Source organism: Phocoena sinus, chromosome 6 (assembly GCF_008692025.1).
Source record: "Phocoena sinus isolate mPhoSin1 chromosome 6, mPhoSin1.pri, whole genome shotgun sequence".
Classification (NCBI taxonomy): Eukaryota; Metazoa; Chordata; class Mammalia; order Artiodactyla; family Phocoenidae; genus Phocoena; species Phocoena sinus.
In genome coordinates this window covers 53,292,376-53,311,344 of record NC_045768.1, presented here as the reverse complement: position 1 = coordinate 53,311,344, position 18,969 = coordinate 53,292,376, and the positions used below count along the sequence as shown (strand labels likewise).

Genomic DNA, 18,969 nt, shown 5'->3' with positions numbered 1-18,969 from the left:
GACCCGCTAAAGAGCTAACAGTTTAGCTAAAACCTGAAATAAGCGAAAGGCAGCCAGGTGAAAAAGGTGGGCTTAGGATTGGAGAGGAGGAGATTCCAGGAAGCAGAAAGAGTATGTGCAAAGGCCCTGAGGAGTAAAAGAGCCTGGTGAGTCTAAAGAATTGAAAAAATGGTGTGTGTGGCTTAAGCTTAAGTCGGGGGGCAGAGGGGGATGCTGGGAGATGACAGCAGAGATGAAGAGGGTGGGAGGGGGGACAGATCCTGTAGGGCTCTATTAATTTTAGTTTTAAGTGCAACAGAAAGCCAATGATGGGTTTTAAACAGGGGGGTGACGAGATATGACATCTTTTTAAAAGATCGCCATGTACGCTGTAAAGAATGGATTGGGGAGGGGACACAATCCTGGCTTACATAGAAATTCACATTAAAAAACACGATGATAGAGTGCTGTCAGATAGAGAAGAATGTTAGTGAGTTAAAGTAGAGTTCTTCTCCTCCACAAGAAACCACTCTCCTCTTTATCAACAGGGATGTGTCATATTATTAAAACTTAGTTGTAGGGGTGATGTTGTCGGGAAAACTCCCCAGTGCATGTGCAGTCTAGTCTATAATACTGAAACGTATCATTGGTAGTTGATTTTATGACACACAGAATAGACATTTTCAAGTGTAAGTCTTCCCAACATCCATCCCCTACTCTGAGACTGTCCTCCAAACACCCCCTAAGGCCGTGTTTTCAATATGCAACCCTGGCCAACCTGATGGCACCAGAAGTGAACAAAGGACCGAGAGAAAAGGAGACAAGGAGAGACAAAGGAGAGCAACACAGTCTGCCCTTGGGATCCAAGAATTGACCCCTTTATCCTAAAAATAAAAATTTCCCTGGTGCCACACAAGCAAAACAGAGACTTTCTATTAATGCAACATTCGGTTTTGTTGTGTTGCAGGCATGCATCTCTTCAATGTCCACTGCTAGTGAAAAATTATTTCTTATACAGACCATAGGCTAACAAATTACTGTCAAGGTGTATACACGCATAGCAGATGAGACATTTTCCTCTCATACACGTTAATGTTGAATATCAACTTGAGACTTCCTATGGTAAACTCGCTTTGAGCTCAAGCTACACTATCGGTTATAAGAACCCTTTGAAGCTCTGACAACGTTTTTAGAACGCTGGGACACTGTTAAGTCTATTAAAGGAGATCTATGTCCTTTGAATAGCAACTTGCTCAAGGCATGTAGTAATTTATGCCAGTAAAGTAAAAGGGAATGCTGATATCATTTTGGTTAACAACTTCTGTACCCTCTGCTGAGGAGAGAGGAGGGCTGAGGGGGCTGGCGGTATGTATTTGTGTGATAGGAAACACTTCAGAAAGAAAAGTTAGGGAGGACCAACAGACTATGTTTTGGAAGAAAAAAAAAAATTAAGATTTACCCATTGATGACCCCATTTGAATAGCCCAGGTGTTCAGCAAAGGATTCCTTTAAAAGAGAGAGAAGAAAATGATTCTCAAAAACGGATCTGTAAATTATTAACTTAATGATTATTCTATTAGTGAGGTCATCCTATCTATTTCTAGAGCACAGTTAAATAAGATAATGAATAAGTAAGCAAACACTCGTTATACAATGAACCAGAAACTCAAAGTCTTTGAATTCAGACTACAGTTCTGCCAGAAACGTATGCCACAAGTCTGCAAGTCTCTAGACTCTCATACTGAGATGATAGGGCTAGTTCACTCATCAAACAGTGAGTAAGTGTTGACTGGCCCAGGGCTGTGGTAGGCAGGTACTGGGAATCCAGAAAAAAATGAAGTAGCTACCCCAAGGAGCTTAGAGTCTAGACTAGAGGAAGAGCTTCATACAAGCAAATCAAGATTAATATATACACATAAATACACTGTGGAAATAGTTAACAGTGAAAGTAATGATTATATATGTACTACATACTGTAAATCTTAGTTTGGTGGAATCCTAACATCCCTTCCATCCTGTGCTTTTCTGTATTATAAATAAGGCTCTAAATGTATACCACCCCTCAGGTGACCGGCTTCCACTTTTAAAACACAGAACTTAATTACAGAATTCCCTCCTCACTGATTCTGTGGAAGAAACAAGTTGCTGTTCTCCATGTGACTTTCGCATTCCTTCCTTATGGGAAGGGAGACCATCTGTGGGGAGGAGAGCACGTCACACCTTCACATTAACCACCAGCTGTCTCCCTTCTCTGCTCCCCTTCCTTCCCAGATCACTGAAGCTTTCCTCCAAGGGGACCAGATCCTCCCTTTGGGCTTTGCTCCCAAACATGCTCATCATTTATGGCAGGCCCAGCCCCTCCGGAGGCTGCCCTGCCGGCAAAATTAACGCCAATGAACCTCAGCTAAAAACCCTACCCTGACTCCAAGCCTACCCTTTCGTCTCTACAGGTGCCATTCCTGACTAGAGATTTGGGTCTCATCTGACTCTCAGATGGTATGTGTTGACAGATGGTGATAAGGTCAGGTATCAGCAGCATTTTAAAAACACTGCTTTCATTTCTCTGGTTTGAAGATCCCCAGGGAGGCAGTGAGCCCAATCCAGAGACCAGGTTTCTAGTATGAAGTAGTATGAACAAAGGGTGTGTAAGCAAACAAAACGAAGACAAAAGCAAAATGCACACACCATCTCTGGTTCACAACTGTGATACCTTTGCAAATAACTGTGGGTCTCATTGCCAGGAATGTGCTCCTGAAAGTTTTTTACATTAAAAAAACTGCAAATCAAAGTCTCTCTTTCTATTGACTGCTACTTAAAATGTCAACGTGCAGGCCAAGGAGGACACGTTACTTAGACCTGGCTTCTTTGATTCCCCCCTTCCCTCCCCAGGTGCTCCAGATAGAAGCTTGACAACCTCTCCCTTCCTGACACGGCCCAGTGTGTCTCAGAGGTTCATCTTGGCACGATAACCAAAATGAAGTTAAGATTGACACCTAATTTTCATAATTTCTAAGTCCTCAAACTCCTCTATACTTTTACAAAGTAAATATCTTAAAATTATTTTTAGGAAAAAATAATGGGTGGGTGACAGGTTGACCTGACATGACCCCGATCATTTTCATCAATAGATCTTTTTTTTTTGGTGGCTCCTCCAACCCAACATGTACCCCACTAACTCATGGATACCTTACAGCCCATTTATCACATTATTGGTTTACCAGACACTTCATACGTTATTTTTTTTTTAAGTTTATCCTCCTGCCAGTCCTATAATCTGTTACCATCTGATGACAAGTCAAGTAGCTATGAGTGACTTACACCAAGTCACGGTCAAAAGTGACCTGGGGTACAGACTTATTACCACACGGTGGATTCTCCTACTATGTGTCTAAATAGGCTTGTTGGTGGGACCTTCCCATCCCTCCCTTTCTTCCTTCTTTCTTTTCTTCCTTCCTTCCTTACATCCATCCTTCCTTCCTTTTACTGTTGTCATTTCACTTATATCGAGGGCCTTTTACTCTATAAAGGAAGGGTTGCCTGCCCCTGAGGCAATAACAGTGTCAGGAGTTTTTCTAATTTCCCACCACAGGTGGGATAGGACTCCAGGACAGGAACAGAGGTGCGATATATACTGTCACCTAACAAGCGCGGTTACCAAAAAGAAGGAAGAAAAAAAGAATCTTCAAAGTCAAGAATATTTCAGTCTCATTTCCAGGAATATGTTCCTGAAAGTTAAATTCCTAGAACCTTCTATGTATTTATTTGTTAATAAGCTGGTGCCAACACGGAGCCTGCAGTGACTTGCCCCATGCCTCCTTCTCATCTGTAGTGGAAAGTAAGCAGTGCCCTGGCAAGTAACTGCCGCTAGGACCATATGCCTCTGTGGCAACACTGAAAAGTGGAGGCTACAACTGTGGCCCCTTTTCCTCCCTGCTCAAGTCGATGGCTCCTACTAGGGTGAAATTGTCAACTTTAGGAAACTCATTCGCATGTAGCGAACAGGGCAGAGTACGTCCTCTCTCCTAAAAATAGCTTCCTAGAGACCAGAGCCTCAGGATAAAAGCCTGTATCTACACTGTCATGAAAGAGGCCAGAAAGGAAAAAATACAAATCTAAGTAACAGACTAAAGTCAGTGACTTTTACAGAGAACATCCTTCTGTTCAACGGGTATAAACACATTATTTTAATATTTTCCACAGCATCCTGACGAAGCTGGATGTATTTATCATTATCTTCCATTTCGGAGCTCCTACTATAACAAGGCCCATCACAGCACCTACCCAAACCCACATAATGAGCCATAGCTTACAGCATTTTCTCACTACTTGAACCTCCTGGTTATAAAATTCCAGATGCGCAAGTGTCTGGTGCCAATGAGAATCCATAACTAGAAAATTCATGTTTGTTAATTCTGCTCTTCAAGCTATCAGACCATGTTGTTTCAACTTCCACACGTTTTAACGCTCTTTTATTTTGTCTTAAAAAAAATTGTCTGCATGGTATTAGTAGGAACAGCACAGTAAGGATCAGGGTCACGACAGAGAACGCTGACTTACCTCAATGTGCTGAAACATATAGGGGTGATTGCAGATTTTTCTCAACTGCATGATAGTGTTCATAAGTGTCTTAGCGCCTCCTTTCCCCTAAGAACAAGTAGAGTGAAAATAGAAGTTATTAATTGACCAGGTATTTCCCATTAAAAAAAAAAATAGGCTTCTATAGAAACAGCAAAGGGCCATAGGTCTTCTCGGTAATCTACACCTCTTGTGGTCCAAAGTTCCTGTTACTATTACATAGTTGTTTCTGAATTAGATATAACATCTTCCTTGTGACTAACTTATCCTAGAGGAGGGAATTATGCCCAGTGGATGGCTTTGAGAAATAACTGTCTATTCGCTAGGATTCACAGCTGTCTATTCCCTGGAAGCATGGAACAGATGCCCGGGGAATGAAACTGGATTGTGAAACCTCCTATAATGCCACCACACCCTTAGGCAGCTATCTTCCGTGCAGAAATGACATGAGCATAGCTAACTATTTTGGTGATACGAACACCAAGATGGTGTTCGTTTCTAACTGCTCCTCGACAGTTTGCAGGTAAGAGGCTAAGAGATTTTCTTAGGCAGCAACAATAGCTCCAGAAAAAGCCCAGTAATTCGCTTCGACAAATCAGCATTAGCAGGGATGTTTCCTAGGAGTATCCAGTGTCACAGCCCCAAGAAGATACATGACAGCACCTTGAGTTCAACGTCTTTCACAACGTACCTTCTTATCTTTCTCCGAACCGTCTGTGAGGAGGATCCCTTTGGCTTGCATATGGCGATACAGAATCTTCTGCAGAGCTGACATGTCACACTTGATCACGTATTCAACCTGGGGAAAAAGAACAGTAAGTAGAGCGGGAGAGAGAAGGTGCCTGTTCTAAGAAGACTGTTGAGACATGGCTGCTGGTGGCACTCCTGGAACCACAAAGGTATCTCTCTTGCCCCCCTCTTGGATTCACGGAGGAGATGGGGTGGGGAGGTGGTAGTGATGGAGAGGACCACAGTCGTCACTACTAAAGGTACCATTATACTGTAGGGACCTTCAAAAGGCTGTATGTCATTGACCATTGACACTAGGGTCATGTTTTCGGACATTTCTTTGCCTTGTTCCATACTTGAGAGAGAGAGAGGCTGGCAAACTGTTCAAAGATGTTCCACACAGAGTATTTTCTTTTCTTTTTTTTTTTTATAGTATTTCCTCTGCTTCCCACCTATACCTCCTTTCCTATGAACAGAACAGTTTTAGGAAAAACAGTGCTTGGCCAATAACCTCTGATTTTCTTTGGAAAACATTTTTTAAAGGGTCCTAGGTGGCTACCCCCAATACCGATCTGAAAAGGAGATTCATGAGAGCCCTAGGTTGACTACATGTAATTACCCTCTGCTTTTGAAGGATGAGAGGATACTACCCTAGTGAGGATAACAGGCAAAAGAGAGGAATTAATCCACAATTGGATGCAACTTTAGGACCATATTCTTTAGAGGCGAGGCCACATGTGCTTCCATTCTGAAATAACAGAAAAATCCAATTTAAAACAGTGAAAGGGAATTCATGTGCTGGTGGTTTCATACACACCTGCAATACTTCTCTCACACTCCCAATGCACACAATCTGCCTTGATTATTTCCTATTATTGTTTTTCTTTATTAAAAAAAAATCCCCAGAATACAAATGTGAAATTTTCATAATAAACATCAGATCAATGCCTAGAAATCTGCCGAACGTGATTAAAAGCAAAGCAGCAAGCTGCCTAATGTTTAACAAACTGATTAAAAACGATCAGGTTATTTTCAGCTCTGAGGGCCAGGGCGAGGAGGTCACAGATGAAGAGAAGTTGAATATTCATTCGATTGTTGCTTTAGAAGGAACCTGTCAGGCCAGCCAGAACCGCAACTAATAGCCCTTTGCTACTCGTTTTCATGCACCAAATCAGATTAGAGAAAGGTGGATTCTTCTGCAGAAAAGTTAAGAAAAGCAAGTGACCTGCCATAGACTTGTTTTAGTTTTTGATGACTTTCTTGGCCAGGGTGGAAAAAACATCTCCAAGCTTAATAAATAAGGATGCACTATTCGTACAGGCTTTGTGCTCCACAGACTTGATGCTGCATGTTTTTAAAGTACTCCGGCTTTTTCAAGAGCTGTTAACTCTCCACGAAACTTGATGACGGTGTAGAAAAATGTTAAACAACTTCAGACTTTAACAAGCATAATGATAAAAATGACACCAAGGGCTAGTATTATTGAGTTCTTTCTATGGACCAGGTCCCGTGCAAAAATGCTTTATGTGCCCTCTCCCATTTCACTACACAAGAGCTGCAGGAGAGTTACATTTAGTGGTGTTCGAGTTTTATAGGTGAGGAAACTGAGCATCAGAAAGGTTAAGTGACTGGGTTGAAACGACGCATCTATTTAATGGTGCAGTTAGGATCGAACCAGACTCGACTTCCTTAAGCTCTATGCTAAGGATGACCACGGAGACATTTAGGTTTCCCAGTTCTGCCCTGATGGTTCACCTTCACCTGGGCCTCCCTGCCAGCCAGCTTGTGCACACTTTCCTGAATGTGGAAAGGAGGGCTGAGGCTTGCTTGTGAGTGCGTTAGGAGACAGAAGAACCAGAACGAGGGACTGGACCCTCAACCTCCTTCCCATCATGTAGCTGCTGCTAAGAGCTGGAGGGGAGGCAGTTTGGGAAGCAGGAGGCACGCACCATGATGCCACGCAGAGAGGGATGTCAAACACCCCCAGAGGGGCCAAGTCAGCAGAGAAGCGAGCTCAACCCTAGAAGCTGATGGCTGCTGTAGGAAGGTGATGTTCCCCCCAGCCCTCCTCCCAAGCACCATTAGGGGGTACCAGAAGCTAGTTTGATACACATCATCAAAATCACCATCCTAAGTTTCACGACTATATTTTACGTTTGCTCCCTGTAACCTCCCAAACAAGTCCAAGCTATTTTGTTTGTCTTTGTACTTTCCCCCAGGCCTGGGGTGAGGGTCCTTAGTCTTAGGGCTTCCTTTCCAAATTTTACTCTCCCCGAGGGCTCTCTGCAAGATCTTCCCCAATCACATCTATCAGCCAAAGTCAATCTTCCTTTTCATTTCCCGCAAAGAAGTGGTCATTAAACTTTTCTGATGGCAGTTCCTTACCAGGAAGACATGCTAAAGCACCTCTTCCCAATACACGCCCATATATTTAACTATGAATTATATGCACGTGCGGACATTAATGTCTCAAAACACAAATTACCTTTGGGACAGGGGTCAATGTTAAAGGCAGTTGATTTATATCTACATTTCAAGAGGCCAATTTGATGACATCTAATTTTTTGGGTTATAATGGGGCTGGTGAAAACCCACACTAGGAACAGGAGAGGTGGCAGGACTGCCCTTTTCCTACCGTCCATCTGTGCTTACGTCATCCGTCTTGTTTTCAACCTGCAATCCTTTGCAGAATCTTTTAAAGCCCTTCATTCATTCTGAGGGCCGGGGGTGTCAGTTTAGTTAAAATGAGATCATCCTAAAATCCTTTTATCTGGATACGGGGAAACCCGCAATGCTCACAGTAGGCAGAAAGCGCAGGAACCAGGCTGTGACGGTGAGCGGATATCTGATGCCCCAGGTGGAGGTGCTTCCCGTCACACTCCCGCCCGGGATAACCGATACAGTCTAAGCAAGGTATCCTGACTTTCTGATGTGCATACATACCACACGGGTACCAGTGTCCATCTGTATGTTAAATTAATAAAGCTTATTTTTTTTTATTTTTAAGAGAAAAAGTAATATAAATGGAAGCTCTAAAATCTTCTTCCCACACCTCAATGGATACTAACTAGTAAGCACCTCCCCACATACTCACACACACACCCTTGTGTGCTCTGGGGACCCCTCTCCTAAAGCACTTGAAGGCCTGGATCCTTCCTCCTGATGGGGTGGATGCCGCTGCCTTTCATTGTCATGCCATCATTCAGTGACATCTCCCACCATGCCTCCAATTTCTGGTACAGCTCCTGCACCTTCCAGCCCCGCCCAAGGGCAGTGCAGCGCACAGATCAAGCCATCAGAGCTACGCATTGAGAAAAGGGCAGACTGAAGAATGCTAAAGTAGACATGCAGACTGACAGTGGCGAGGAGAGGAAAGTCTTTGTAATCAACACGCCATCTCAAACTCTGTTGGGTCTGGGTCGCCTCCAGAAAACATGACGGCCCCTGATTAGAGCATGAATTTGAAAGTTCCTCAAAATATGCCGGTGTTGAAGGAAATAAAATCTATGACTCTTTAACAGGGATGATTCTCCCAACAAGTTAGGCTTATGAGAGCCACTGGGACTATTATTTCCAAATTATATGTAAAATTGGGGTGTCAGCCTCATGGACATGACAGTTATCTCCTAAGACTCCTTATGTTAGTAATGATCAAATTGGTCCCTTCAGGGAGCTAAATTGGGCGGTTATATTGGCCCAGACTCTCCTCCCATATAACCCTGTAAAAGTTTTCAACCTTTATTCATAGTTTCTCCCTAAACACTATTCCTCACTTATAATTTCCTTTCCAAAAGGAGGTATTATTAGACCGATAAATCCAGGCTACTGTGTGTGATATATTACCACTTTGTGAATTGAGATTTCCAAGATTAAATTTATGAAAGTCCCAGGTTCTAGAATCTATGGCAAGAGAGGAACAAAGTGATGATTAATTACATCAAGCATTCTAAATTTTTATATAATGAATATAAAAGCTGCCCATCTAAACAATGCTTTTTTGTGGTTTTATACAGATTATATCAAAATCAGGGTCGATTTTAGGTAGGTCAACCTCTAGTTAATCTCAGACATTGTATACATATTTTAGCATATTTAGACACACACACACAGCCAATGGCAAGTACAGTTGGATCTTGATTATACAAAGGGGAAAGTCAGCACAGACAACCTCAAATGGGAGCTAAGTCGAAAAATCAATTTTTCTTTAGCTTAAGTTAGGTTTTATATAATCCCTTTTCCATGAATTGCGCTTCTTCCGTAAGTATAAGGAATGGATCTTATGCCAGCAGCTTGGTGGTGGTGTTGGGAGGGGCCTGGAGACAGTATATTCTCTTGCTCATTAGGTGTTTCATTAGACTCATTAAGTCATTAAATACTCATTGATTAAAACTAATTTTTATTAAATACTCATTGATTAAAACTAATTTTTCTATGAAGTAGAACTGCATTTATCAAACTGTGGCCCTTCTATGCCTGCTTTGGTTTCATCTGAGGAAATACAGACTCCTGAGGTCACTCCCACTATACTGAACAGAATTACTGGGGCTAGGGCTGGTACTCTGTACTTTTAAGAGTTTTTCTATCTGAAAACTCAACAATAAGAAAAGAAATAATTGGGAAAAAAACAGGCCAAAGATTTAAGCACCACTTCATCAAAGAAGACACATGTATGCCAAATAAACACACGAAGACGAGTCACAAGTTATCAGCACACAATTATTGAAACGGCCAACAGCGTTAAAAACTGAAAATATCAATTATTGAGGAGAATGTGGAGGAACTGGAATGCTCATACATTGCTGGCGGGACGACAAAATGGTTCAGACTCCTTAGAAAACCATTCGGAAGTTTCTTATAAAGTTATGTGTACATTTACCATATGACCAAGCAAGCCCACTCCTAGATATTTAGTAAAATGAAACGAAAACCTGTGTTCACACAAAAACCTATACACAAATGTTCATAGCAGACTTATGCATAACCATCAAAAACTAGAAACAACCCAAATTTCCTTCAGTTAAATGGATAAACAAACTCTGGTGCATCAATATAATAGAATATTATTCAACAATAAAAATGAACCAATTAATGATACATCCAACACCTTGGATGTATCTCAAATTCATTACACTAAATGAAAAACCAGATGCAAAAGGTCTGATGAGACACATTGTCTGATTCCCTTCATACAACATTCTGGAACAGGCAAAACTACAGGGATGGAGAACAAATTAGCGGTTGCATGAGGCTAAGGGTAGAGGGACAGTCTGACTAAAAAGTGAGAGCACTAGGAAATTTTTGGTCGGGGGGACTGGGAGACAGAATTGTTCTGTATTTTGATTGTGGGTAGAGGTAACGTAGCTATGTATTTGTCAAAACTCAGAACTATACACCAAAAAGAGTGAATTTTATTATACGTAAATTAAAAAATAAAATGGAAATCCACTTCCCTGATTCTTTTTCATGAAAACATTGGAGCATCACTTCTATAAAATATTTAGCCTTTTCCTGCCATCGGCCACAATTCCTTTCTAGATTCCTTATGCAGCCTGAGAAAGACATATATGTTGTTTGTGGCTACAAGCAGATGGTGGCAGAAGAAAGCTCCTTACCCCCAAGGATGACACTTAAATGGCCAATCTTCCCCAGATTAAAAAATTCCTAACAAGGTAGAAAGAGCAAAGAGTGAAAACTGGCCAAACCACATCAATAACAGCTACGTATACATGTCAAGTGATCAGTTCCCCTATTCGCCATGAAAAGGTTGTGGGGACAGAGATGGGGCAGGAACACAGAAAGTGCCAGGACCAGAGAACAGTGAGAAAGAACTTGAAGTGAACAGGGAAGCAGAACCAGAAATCAGCAACAGAAACAGCAGTGTGAGTAGAAAGTAAGGACTCTGGTGGTAGCAGCTGTCACCAGTTGAGCCCTTACCACGTGCCAGGCATAGTGCTGAGTACTGCATCCATTCAGTCCTCTTCTGTGAAGCAGGTATTGTCCATTTGCCAGTTCATTGATGAGAACACTGACACCCACTGGGTTAAGAGACTTGCCCAAACTCACATAGCCAGTATGAGACGGAGAATGCAGTGGGGACCCAGGTCCACTCTGACGGGCAGAGCCCATGACTTCCACTCCACCAAGTTGCCTCCAGGTAAAGGTAGACAGATAATTCAGTCGTACCTTGGAGACAGGGCGGGTTCAGTTCCAGACCAACAAAAGAAAGGGAATATGGTAATAAAGCAAGTCACAAGAATTTTTTGGTTTCCTAGCACACATAAGTTATGCTTACACCGTACTATAGTCTATTAAGTGTGCAATAGCGGTGTCTAAAAAAATTGGACATACCTTAATCAAAAACTACTTTATTGCTAAAAAATGCTAGCTATCATCTGAGCCTTCAGTGAGTCATAATCCTTTTGCAATGGTACATCAAAGATCACTGATCACAGATCACCGTAACACATAAAACAATAATGAAAAGGCTTGAAATATTGCGAGAATTACCAAAACGTGACAGAGACATGAAATTAGCATATGCCGAAAAATGGTGCGGACAGACTTGCTCAACGCAGGGTTGCCACAAACCTTCAATTTGGGGGGAAAAAAACATGGTATCTATGAAGGGCAATGAAGCAAAGTGCAATGAAATGAGGCATGCCTGTATATCACACACAGGGTGTTTAACATACCTCCAATATAAAAATCTGGATATTAAACAGTACGTGTGTACTTTACGTCAGAAACATGCTCTTGAAAATCTAATCCTAGATTTTTTAAATTTATCGATACTCAGGAAGTCTTCTTGTGAAAAGAGCTGTGAAATAAATATTTCAGTAAAGCAAAGAATCCCTTTGTGATATGACCAATCACCCCATAATCCTTACGCTGCAAAATTTGGATTTTAATACAATGGATTTTCTTAAAGCAGGGCATACTTTCAACTTGTAATGTGTTTTTAAAATATCTATCTATATTAGCCATTCAAGACTGGCTCAGAGTAATGAGTAACAAGATTAAGAAGTTTTATGGAATGAATAAATGAAGAACTTCAGTTAATTGCCTTTTATTTTATAGCTCTTCTAAAGAAACAAAAGGAAGTATGGGACAAATTAAAATCTTTAACATTCCGTCTCTATAACTTGCAGGATCTCAGTAACATTCAAGGCAGCCACATGACCACTGTACCCATTCCCCAGCTTATTCTGTAACTAAAGTCCATACTGAATAGAAAGGGGGTTACCCAAAGATGCCAAGACCACACGAAGTCAAAGAAATATCAACGGCATTCAATCCCCAAGATGCATTCACTAGCAAAATAAAATACTCAGATATTTAGGTTTTCGCTGGGAGAAGCATGGTGTAAGAACCGTATTAATATTTAATTTTTTTCCAACTGCTAATGAATAGGGGCTTAGGGATCAAAATTCTCTCTTAGCAAAGTGATCAACTTTGTATACTATCTTGCCAATCCCACTTAAAACTGGGCAGGATGAACCAATCTGTTCAAAAAATAGAGTCATTAAAACACAATGATGCAAAACACACATTTCACAATTGGCTCCCCTAAAGAGAAAACTCACATCAAACTATCTCATGCAACAAACAGTGCACGATGCCAAACAATCTATCTTTAAGAGAATGAAACGTAGAACTCCAGTGTGTGCGGTTCCAAACTATGATCAAAAACATATTAAACCAATACCCAAATCCAACCCCAAAATGTGGAGCTAAGGGCTCAAAAGACATTCTAAAGCACTGAAAAATCAGTGTCCAAAAAGTCATCTGAAAAATATTTTTTAAAATGTTCACGGGAACTTAAATTAGATGATGTGTCTGTAACTTGCAGGAACCCTATTTTTCACTTACTATCAGAACTGTGACATCCCAAGCATCCAACAGTAAACACATTACCGGGAAACCTGGCAAATGTTTACCACGTCCCTTGGTACTGATACAAGCCCCAAACTCAAAGGCTTATGTGGCTCAAAGCAGAACATTTCTATGGCGCCCGCAAGAGTGAACTCAACGAGGTTAGTAAAAAGAAAAAATCTAAAGTTAAAACAGAATGTTAATTCATGTAATGTTAAGTGAATGTAAGTTAAAGCTAAAATGTAGTGAGACTTAATGAATTTGGTTATTTTTTAAAATCTGCCCCCAAACTTTTGGAAACCAAGATGAAATGCTAAAATTTCCCTTCTCTCTCTACATTAAATCCCCTAGCTTCCATCTAACAACAACAACAAAAAATCCTTTAAGATATTTCCCAGTTACCTGGAACTAAAACACATGCCTGCTGTTTCCGAAACACAATTTCAGGGGCAGGTAGTCCAAATGTATTGGCAGGGGAAGAAAGCACAACTTTTGAATTTGCAACATACTTTTTCTGGAAGCTGGGATTCAACTTCTTTCTTCAGTCTCCTCAGTAAAAATGGTCTCAACACCTTATGCAGACGCCTGATGATCAGTATAGTTTCTTCTTCATTTAAGTCCACCTATAAGAGAACCTCAGATGAATTTGATCTTTTGCTTTTTTAAAAAAAAAGATCTTTCATGCAATGACTCTTCACGTTACATTTATTATTGGTTTCAATATATGATTGAAATTTTATGTGCATTAAGGCTAGGTTTATACCCATCATGTACACCTCAGAATGCTGTTCCCACCTTCCTACCAGGTGGTAACAGAACAGCCTCTAAATGGGTGTCTTGGTCTGAAGGCTGAGTTTTGTAGAAAACGGCCCAGAGCCATCACTTTTAGATCAGGAGTGTTAACAGCTCAGAATTTTATGGGATATGATTGCAGTAAAGGCTGACTAAAGGCTGAGGTAGAACACGAGTAAAAGGGCAATAGTTAATGTGTTCTTCCTTCAGACTGAAGCATTAAGTTAGGCTCTTAACTTTGATTGTCTCAGATGCAGAAACATACCAAGGGAACAGGGCCTGAACCTGAAAAGAACAAGAGTGGATCCAGATTACGTCGGTGGCTTTCTAAGCCCCTCTACCTGCATCCTCCTTTGCTCTGCTCTGATCTTGTTCAAGTTCAGTCCTGTTTATATATAACTCCTTCGCTTTCTCTTTCACCTTCCTCTATTCACCTCTAGGGGGCAGAGCTGATTGACGTTACCTTCTCCAAATGGGCAAGCCAGTGAATTCCTAACAAAAGGCTAATGTACCTGTGACATCTCAAAATTAAAGGGCCAAATAGTTCCAACACAAATTTCCCTAAAGCATGTTAAGTGGCTTTTCGTTCCTATAGTGGAAGGAACGATAATAAGAAATTTGAAAATGGCTACTCCAGGGTTTGAGGAGTATTTATATACACACACAAGACTGAGGCTTACACTAAAACCTGAAAACAATGTGTAAAGAAAATTAGTATAAACCAGTTTGGTTTTACATACAAACTCTTAATGCGGAAATGGTTTAAAGGGAAGCCCAAGTTTATAACAAGGAAATATTTCTTTTTAAGGTTTGTATTCGGTTGGTTGAGTTGTGGTTAAATAGATTGAACAAATATCTCTGCATTTATCCTCCTTGTGGCCTGTAGCAGGTAAGCATTCCACCAGCCAGAAACACCCTCTGTTGGCCTGGTTAACACACTGGCAAAAGACAATGGGATTAGGACACCCTAGATCCTAGATCTTACATCCATTATTAGATCCATTTTCTTTGGATGGAAAAATATCCCTGGAGTGAGAACATACACATCCACTGATTGGCTTCCTGATACTTTACAACACTGTAAACCACCCTATGGGTTTTCTGTGGCTCTAGTGTTCTCAGCTTTAGGTCTTTTCATTTCATTTCATTTCATTGTCAAGCAGTGGGAAAAACAAAAGTTGGGCCAGTACCCTTTCTCCAGTCATGGCAAATGGAGCATTAAACCACTGCTCAAATGTGCTGCAGCTCTTAAAAATCGTGGGAAGGAGGAAGTTGAGGAGGGCCCAGAGTTCCGGGAGCTTATTCTGCAGGGGGGTCCCGGTCAAGAGGATCCTTCTGGGGGCCACGTAGTGAGTGTTCAGGACCTGAGTCAGCTTGCAGTGGTGATTCTTCATTCGGTGGCCTTCGTCCACTATCATATATTTCCACCGAATCTATAACAGAAGAAAAAGGACCAACATACGGTGAACAAGGGAAAACACAGCTACTTCTAAGAGGCAAGTGGTGATGTGGAAAACCAAAGATCTCATGCTTGGTAAAAGCTATGACACGAGATTCCTTAGCATAAAAGAATCTTAACAGTCTATTTCCCATACCTGACAGATCATCGTGCACTATGTAGTAATGGAATGGACTGATAGAATGTGATTCCAAATTACCCTTTCACAAAGACGGAAACTTGGGCCCAGAATGAAATAGTTGGGCCAGAATTAGCTCCTGTGTCTCCCCATCCAATACTCCTTCTATTAATGTTATGTCGTGTCAGCTATGCCAGATTTAATGGCTCCGTTACCTCTGCTCATAGTAAGTACAGAATATAGCTCCTCACTTGAAGCTCAGGTTAATGGCTGATTTCTCCAAGATGGCGTCAGCAGGCACCTGCAGCGGAAGTACTCTGGCTTCGTGCCCTTTTTCTATTGCCTTGGCTGACTACTACCTTCAGGGTTTGGCTCATGGTTTTGTTTTGTTAACTTTTTCTTTTTTAATTTGAACTTAGTTGCTAACATTTAAAAGTTGGAACATTTCACATAAAAATCTGGACATCCAGCTTCTTTTAAAACGTTAGAAGACCTGGCAACCCGGACTCTCTTAGTTCATACATACTCCTTACCTGCCAGGTCTAGGACCCCAATTTCAAGAGGTCTAAAATGAAAGGAGAGACTTACCGGCAGAGAGGGCAGTGCTAAAATAGCATTCCTCTGTTTACGCCAAAACTTCAGAATTAAACACAATATATTCCACCAGCATAACTATCACTTCAAAAATTAAAAATGTGACCATATGTCACGATCTTCCTTCCTAAGTCTACACACAGTCCCCTTCCCCTCTCACATCTGACCCTTCAGCCCTCTCCAAGGTCATTGTTTCTCAAAGTGAGAACAATGAGGAATATCCCACTAAGCCTATCCATTCCCCACAAAACAGCGGTAATGGCCAAGAAAAGCATCTGGTGCTCAGATGTCCCTGGATCCCGCTGCAAAGCTCTTAGAGAGGAGGGAGACGGCAAAGCGTTCTGTAAAGTCCTCTCCCTCCTCATTAGAAGCACCAGTGAAGTCCCGGGAAAAGGAATAAAATCATCAGTCAGGCTGGGATGTTCGGGTAAAAGAAACTCCCAGGGTTTTAAATTTTTTTTCCTTCCTCTGCTACCTCTAAGAAAATTGCTTAAGAATAATTAAAGTTGTACGATCAATTGTCCCAAAGTTACCAATAGCGTGAAAAGAGGCCAGGAGATAAAAATGTATTTAAGTCAATATTCTAAATCTACTTCCCTGCCTAATTTAGCTTCTGAAATAATAAACAAGGAATCAGAGGCCTATGATTTTGCTATCGGGTCTACTACTAATTAGGTCTTGCACTCAGAAAAAAATCACTACCCCTTTCTAGAGCTTCATTTCTCCAGTGACAAATAAAAGCAATACACCTCGTTACCAGGCGTCTCTGATGAATTTTGAAATACATATGCAGAAGACATGGTATGAATTTTCTTTAAAGGATCTCAAATGTACAAACACATTCCCACAGTTATATTGAAAACACGTCATTCCTGACACTGCCAAATTCATCTTGGAGCATGAGGAAGAGGAACACAGCATTGTTGCTGGTGCCATCTCAATGATTAAACAAACCTCCCCTGGGAGCCCATTTCCTTTATGTTATTTCCTAGGAGGCCATGAACAGAACTCTGTTCCCAGGGCAAAGGTTTAATGCAGAGATAGAACAGACCCCAGAAACAGTGATTCTGTTCGATTCTGACCATAACTTAGTTTCAGATTATAGTGCTTTCAAAACACCACAGGGTAAAGGAAATTACTAAAGGAAAAAAATTTAAGTTTTCAGGCTTCCTCTATGACAGAAACTACTCCCATCATTCTACATGAATATATTAGGAGACAAGATGGTATAAATGGAGAAAAAAACTCTAGTTTTTGGCTAAAGGACAACTTAGGACATACAAATTAGCAGACATGTAGGTCACAGGTAGAAAACGACTCTTTCCCGGCTCCAAATAAATAGTCACAGAAAGAGCCCAGAGTAATTCAAACAATAATAGCCCATTATTTCACCAGGAAAAACATAAAACAGGAATAGCACAAAAACTGCAGCTGGGATAAACGTTCATATGGAGAAGACCATATGGAGAAATGCCTACTCATCTCTGGAGAGACAAAGACACAAGAGAAATGACATTACGCTGCTGACAATATCCCAGGGCAACAAAAACAATTATTTCTTCCAAAAGCACGACGTTCAGGGCTGTTGTAGAGAAAAAAAGAGTTGAAGGAACCCAGGTGAATTCTTTTTTTTTTTTTTTTTTTTTTGCGGTATGCAAGCCTCCCACTGCTGCGGGCTCTCCCGCTGCGGAGCACAAGCTCCGGACCCGCTGGCTCAGCGGCAACGGCTCATGGGCCCAGCCGTTCACGGCATGGGGGATCTTCCCAGACCGGGGCAAGAACCGGCGTCCCCTGCAGCGGCAGGCGGACTCTCAACCACTGCGCCACCAGGGAAGCCCCCAGGTGAATTTTTTTAAAGAGATGTAAGCGCATAAACTATGATAGGATAGGGTAGGTAAGAGTCCCAGGATCAGTGACATACAACAACAACCAAAATAAAACACAAAAAACCCCAGCATACATAAAATGAAAAACGCATGACCAAAATACATCTGACTGAAAAAGAGAGAGAAAGAGAGAGAGACCAGCCACCTAACGAGCAAATTATACTAGGGAGTATAATTTGGGGAATACTTTACACTCCAGTTGCGATGGTCCATAATTAGAGATAAGATAATTTTTTTAAACATACCTTTGCAAGAATGTGCTTGTCTTTTATAATGTACTCATAAGTAGTCAGGAGGACATTGAATTTGCCACTCCGTAACTGGGGCACGAGGGAGCGACGCATGGCAGGGGTGCCCTGAATGGGAAGAAAATACAGATGTATATTACCCGATGGAAGGAGGCGTGCGCTGTCTCTCACTGCTCAGGCTTAATGGAGCCCAGGCATGTGACTAAGGACTGCACATACATGCAATTATCATATACAGATCCATTATCCAGGAAGAAAGTGCTTGGCAAAATTGCTCACAAGTCTGGACACTTTTCAGACCTTTATGGAGAAGCTTTCCCACTGCAGACCGAGGGAAGGGGGGGCAGAGAAAGAAAAGGCAATTATGGTGACCCCAAGGTAGCAGAGAACCTGCTGCTCCGCTGAAAGGCTCCATTTCTACAGGAGCGTCCAGCAGGCGCCCGGGCGCCCGGGTAATTGTCTAACTTTGCAGGAACAGTGGGCATGGCAGCAGCACGCGGGATGTGTAATATTTGTCATTTGTATTACTCTCATCAGAAACCTCGCAATATGATAATTAACAATTTTCTTCTGCATTTCACTATCTGAAAGTAATTATGGTTTATTACAGTAATCTTCTTGGGATGATTAACTCTCACTGTTTAGTACATGATGTACATGACAAAACTTTACAACCAGATACAGTTCACAGATGTGCATAGGGAATGAAGAAAATAG

General features: G+C 41.4%; 1 protein-coding gene across 8 annotated transcripts in view; it reads right to left on the bottom strand.

The window, feature by feature from the left end:
• The window catches only part of SMARCA2 (SWI/SNF related, matrix associated, actin dependent regulator of chromatin, subfamily a, member 2), a 179,082-nt gene that overhangs the window by 92,284 nt on the left and 67,829 nt on the right, over window positions 1-18,969 (bottom strand). For all 8 annotated transcript variants that reach the window (XM_032634486.1, XM_032634492.1, XM_032634490.1 and 5 more), the window contains 6 exons: window positions 18,250-18,360; window positions 15,138-15,380; window positions 13,665-13,778; window positions 5,246-5,353; window positions 4,537-4,623; window positions 1,439-1,485 (listed from right to left, as the gene is read on the bottom strand). In XM_032634486.1, coding sequence (XP_032490377.1) covers window positions 1,439-1,485; window positions 4,537-4,623; window positions 5,246-5,353; window positions 13,665-13,778; window positions 15,138-15,380; window positions 18,250-18,360 — 710 coding nt within the window. The remainder of the gene's footprint in view (window positions 1-1,438; window positions 1,486-4,536; window positions 4,624-5,245; window positions 5,354-13,664; window positions 13,779-15,137; window positions 15,381-18,249; window positions 18,361-18,969) is intronic.